This window comes from Ananas comosus, linkage group 7 (assembly GCF_001540865.1).
Source record: "Ananas comosus cultivar F153 linkage group 7, ASM154086v1, whole genome shotgun sequence".
Lineage (NCBI taxonomy): Eukaryota > Viridiplantae > Streptophyta > Magnoliopsida > Poales > Bromeliaceae > Ananas > Ananas comosus.
Genome location: NC_033627.1, coordinates 13439157 through 13444255, shown reverse-complemented (window position 1 = coordinate 13444255; position 5099 = coordinate 13439157). Strand labels below are relative to the sequence as shown.

At 39.9% G+C, this 5099-nt stretch overlaps 1 protein-coding gene across 1 annotated transcript; it reads left to right on the top strand.

Moving 5' to 3' along the window:
- On the top strand, nucleotides 1748-5099 carry LOC109713026. Its single transcript, XM_020236941.1, has 3 exons — nucleotides 1748-2235; nucleotides 3074-3139; nucleotides 3236-5099. Exons 1-3 carry the CDS (start codon nucleotides 1909-1911, stop codon nucleotides 4730-4732), a joined length of 1890 nt encoding a protein of 629 aa, XP_020092530.1. The 5' UTR covers nucleotides 1748-1908; the 3' UTR covers nucleotides 4733-5099.

Here is a 5099-nt window from a genome sequence, read left to right as displayed (position 1 = left end):
GAATTTTTAGCGAATTTTTGACGGATCGTGGCGGATTAAAGGGAGAAAAAGGACTCTTGCCTCCCGCTCCTCTATTTACTTGGCGCATCGAAACGAATTCAAAATGGATTATATTTTTTTATATTTTGTATTCTGCTCCATTCGGAACGGATCGAGACGAAAGCTCTACTAACCCGGATTCATTTGCCACCCTATTCATATATTTCATTATTAACCCTCCATATGTTACAGCTTGAGATATACATTGAAGGGAACAAAACGCTACGGACACGAGCAAAATGCCAAATTGTGGCCCCCAAAAGAGAAACAGTGGTGTAGAATAGTTGATGGTGCTTGTCCCCACCTTTTGCACCTCTCAATATAAATCCTTTTTCTTCCCTCAAAAAAAAAAATCCTTTTTATTTATTACTTAAAAAAATATCAAATTTATTTGAATTATATATAATTTTGAATCAGTTATTTAATTTTTTAAAATTTCAATTGTACTATTTAGTCTTTTAATTTATTTAATTTAAATCGGTCAATAATATTTTGACTTTAAAATTTGAATATATATCATTTCGCTTTACATATTTAGTTAGTATACTTCATATAATTTTTATAGGTATAAATACGTTGAAATAAATAATTAGGTTAAAATTTAATGTCAATGTATTATTTAGTGACTTAAATCAAATAAATTAAAAAGTTGAATATTAAAAATTTGAAAGAGGAGAATTGAAATTATAAAACTACAAACAAACATGTTTATCTCTTCAAACTTTGAAAACCATCATATTTTACTTGAAAAGATTAATTTATTTTTATCTCCTTCGTAGCTCTGATATAAGGAGATATATTTTGATCTCGCATTTAACTAAATTATAATTGCAAAAAATGTAGGAATCTTCCACTATAATCTCAAAATATATTTGTAAATTTTTACAGTAACAAATATGTTTATATTATTATTATTATTATTATTATAACTTTATAAGGATACGTAATTGAGACAAGCATGGAATAGTACGTTGTATACACCGCATGCTTCGGGTTTGCATGCAATCGGTGTTGGGTGCGACGGTCTACCAGAATGCTATTGGTCCGGTCTATAGACCTGGTCCGTGCAAATATTTACATACGAATACGTCTCGTCCCCGCATCACCCGAGAACTCTACGGCGTAACTGTTATATATCACGTTTATGTATCACTAACATGTGGTCCCCACTGTCGTGGGCCCCACAAACCAGTCAATGTAACCGCGATATGCGCACGTTACACAGAAAATCACCTTACTCTCTTTTTTACGCAAAATTGCATGGAGGCCCCTTAAACGACATAATTTGCTAAATAGACCCCTTAGCTTTACCCTTGAGTCAAACATTCATTTAACTATATTTTCGAACTTGTTTGGTAAAAAATTTTATTAAATTTAATTATTATATTAAATATTATCAGTAAATTAGTCTAATTTTACCTGCTTGAAAGTAGTTTAAATTATTAAATTTGATAAAATATTTAAGTGTTTTTTTGGCTAAAATAACTTAGTGCTCAAAATTATCTTCAATCTATATACAACTAAAGTCAACCAATTCTAAAAAATAAAAAAGAAAAGATAATCAAACATGAAGAAAAATTAATAAAAGGGAAAATTAGACTAATTTACNATATAGTTTTCGACCTCCCCCCAACCTCATCTTTTTTACCCGTCCACATCCACATGACCGGACCCCTCGGGTAGATCTTAGTCAACACTCTCTCTCTCTCTCTCTCTCTCTCTCCAACCCCTTTCTCTCTCTACCTCTCTCTCTCTCTCCTCCTCCTCCTCCTCCTCATACGTATCCCTCCATTTCCTCCCCATTCGACCAAATCCCTACTCTCTCTCTCGCTCTCTCTCGTCGCCAATGGTGTTGGATGCGATGGTGCGATGAGGCGATCGTCGCCCGGCGCCGCGGCAGCCGCGGCCGCATCGGTCCCACGCCGCCGCAGCCGCGTCCGAGCGCCGGGGATCGGCGGTGGCGGATCTCGGCGGAGGTGGGGCGGCGCCGCCGCGACCCCCCACCTCCAGTGGAAGCTTCACGAAGCGGATCGCGGCACCTCCGAGGCGGAGCGCCGGAACGCGGCAGGAGAGGCGGCGGCTGCGGCGGCGCCGACGTTGTCGGCAAGGAAGCTCGCCGCGGGGATGTGGCGGACGCTGCCCCCGGAGAGTGGGGGCGCAGGGGAGCGGCGAAGGGGGGCTAGATTAGGGTTTGAGGTAGGTCGTGCGAGATCCCTGCTCCTCTTGTACTCTTTTTCGATCCTGTTTTTACGAAATTACCCTCTTCCAGGTTCAAAATGCACTACTTTTTTGTGGAATCTGATTAAAAAAAATTCCATTTTGGGAGCATTTTCTCGTTAAAAATCTTTTTTTTTTCACTTTGTTTCTTAGTTAGCTAAATTGATTCACTGTGTGCAATCGTGCGAAGATCTCTACATTAAAGAAAAATTGCATTTTGGTGGCAATTTAATGTTAAAAATCATGTGTTTTTCGCAATTTTTTTAATTTAGGGAAATGTATTTAGGCAATTGCTGAAATAATTGTTAGCTAAATAAATTGATTCATGGTCTCCAATTGTGCGAAGATCTCTACACATCTTAATTTAGATGCATGCTTTTGTTTTTGTGGATTCAGTAAAAGAGAATTGCAGTTTTGTGTGTTCTTTTGCAATTCTTTTTTAATTAGGGCAAATTTTTAGTTGGTGGTTGCTGAATATGTTTGTTAGCTAAACATACTCGTGATGTCAAATTGTGGAAAAATTTGGACGCATGTTATGTTTAAAACGCATTTTGGTGGACCATTGTAATTGCATGATGCTGATATGGTACTTTTTATTGAGGCGATCTACGGTTGACGATGTTATATTTCTATATTTTTTAATCTATGTTGCTATGCCTATTGGTTAATGATGTTATATCTCTCTATTTTGTGGTCCTACTATCCAATTAAGATGTTGATTTTAGCCATTATTGAGTGTTAATCAAAGTGGGCCCATATAATATTGTTGAGAATTTGTGTACTTTATCTTAATTAAGAATCATTTTCTCTCTTACAGTCCAATTCCGGACACCTCCACATCCCGATTACGGCTCGTGATAGAAAGAATGGCATCTTGCAAAAGGTACTCACAATTTCTTCTCAATTTCGGTAGGCATTAAAATTGGTTCTTTTCGTTGATTCTGTTTGATCTATTGTTTAATCTATGTATTTTTATCAGCTTGAAGATTGTAAAACTTTAACCAATAGCACAATCGAGACAACAACCAAGTGGGACGCCGAGATCTCAAAAGCTTCGGACAACTCTCGCCAATTCCATAAACTGGGTGCAGAGGTTTCCTTTGTTTCTTCCCTCCAATTGGAGCTCGAGCAGGCCCGAACCCGCATTATCGAGCTCGAGGCTGAGAAGAAATCGTCGAAGAAGCAACTCGATCACTTCTTGAAAAAGGTTGCCGAGGAAAAAGCATTGTGGAGGATCAAAGAACATGAGAAGGTCCGCAATATAATAGATTCCATGAAGGACGATCTCAACAGGGAGAGGAAAGGTAGGAAAAGATTGGAAATCGTAAATTCCAAATTGGTAAATGAATTAACCGAGGCCAAATTGTCCATGAAGAAATTCTTGCACGACTATGAGAAGGAGAGAAAGGCACGCGAGCTCATGGAAGAAGTGTGCGATGAGCTCGCCAAGGAAATCGGAGAAGACAAAGCCGAAGTGGAGGGTTTGAAGAGGGAATCAATGAAGATAAGAGAGGAGGTCGAGGAAGAGAGAAGGATGTTGCAAATGGCAGAGGTTTGGCGTGAAGAAAGAGTACAGATGAAGTTGGTTGATGCGAAATTGACCCTCGAGCACAAGTATTCGCAACTTAGCAACCTACAAGCTGATTTAGAGGCTTTTTTAGCAGCGCAAGCTGGTACTGGTGCCGACACAGAAGCATTTAGAGAAGCAGAAATGCTCAGAGAAGCCATCAGCACAATTAGGATTCACGATATGAAGGAATTCACTTACCAGCCCCCTCCTGCTTCGGAGGACATCTTCTCTGTGTTTGAAGAACTACAGCCAAGAGAAGATGCAAATGAAAGAGAGATCGAACAATGCTACGGATTCAGCCCTGCAACAAGCCATGCGTCGAGAATCCACACAGTTAGCCCGGAGACTGATATATTCTTAGAGAAACCAACAAGGAGGTACACCAACGAAGATGCGGAAGAAGATAGCGGGTGGGAGACTGTGAGCCATGTGGAGGAGCAGGGCTCGAGTAATTCCCCTAAAGGGAGCGACCCATCAGTTACTGGGGTCTATGCCGATAATAATGCATCAGTTAGCGGTACCGATGAAATTAGTGAGGTTTGTTCTACTAATACTAGACAGTCTAGAAAGAAAGGGTCTTCGATTGTTAGGCTGTGGAGATCTTCAAACGGTGAGAATTGCAAGAAAATGGCGACAGAGTTGCAAAACGGGAGGGTTTTGCATGGCAGGATATCGAATGCGACACTATCTCCTGATCTTAAGTTAGGTGATGGGATTATGAGCTCACCCAGTGTAGGGCAGTTGAGCTCGCCGGATTCTTTAAACCCTAATGTAGCCAAAGGGATGAAAGGGTGTATCGAATGGCGACGTGGCATGCAGAAGCACAGTTTGAAGGCAAAGTTGTTAGAGGCAAGGATGGACGGCCAAAAGGTTCAGCTTCGCCAAGTTCTTAAACAAAAGATATAGTTATTATTGCATCCGAAGGGCGATGCTCTTTTCTACGAGGCTACAGCTGTGGCAGTTAATTGAGAAGGGCGAGAACCACCTACACATTGCTGTTGTACATTGGATGTTACTGCCGCTTATACGGCCTCGAAGCTTTGGTAAGAAAATTGAGTACCATGTTAACCACCTCTTTTATATGTTGTATTATTTAACCATTGTATAATTTCTTAGCAATGATAAACATTTTGTCAGCTGTAAACCTTATCCTGGTACCAACTAGTTGTATCTCCTACCGAAGTTAGCAGCACTGTAGTTTCTATTGTAATCTATTCTCATTATGCTGTTCAATATATAAACAAGCCATGGCGCCCGCATACTAATTCCTGCA

Excerpts from the sequence above, each read along its gene's own strand:
- LOC109713026 (XM_020236941.1), top strand. The coding sequence starts at position 1,909 with ATGAGGCGATCGTCGCCCGGCGCCGCGGCAGCCGCGGCCGCATCGGTC. Across the intron at positions 2,236-3,073 it reads GGGCTAGATTAGGGTTTGAG|TCCAATTCCGGACACCTCCA; the intron begins GTAGGTCGTGCG and ends TCTCTCTTACAG. Across the intron at positions 3,140-3,235 it reads AGAATGGCATCTTGCAAAAG|CTTGAAGATTGTAAAACTTT; the intron begins GTACTCACAATT and ends TATTTTTATCAG.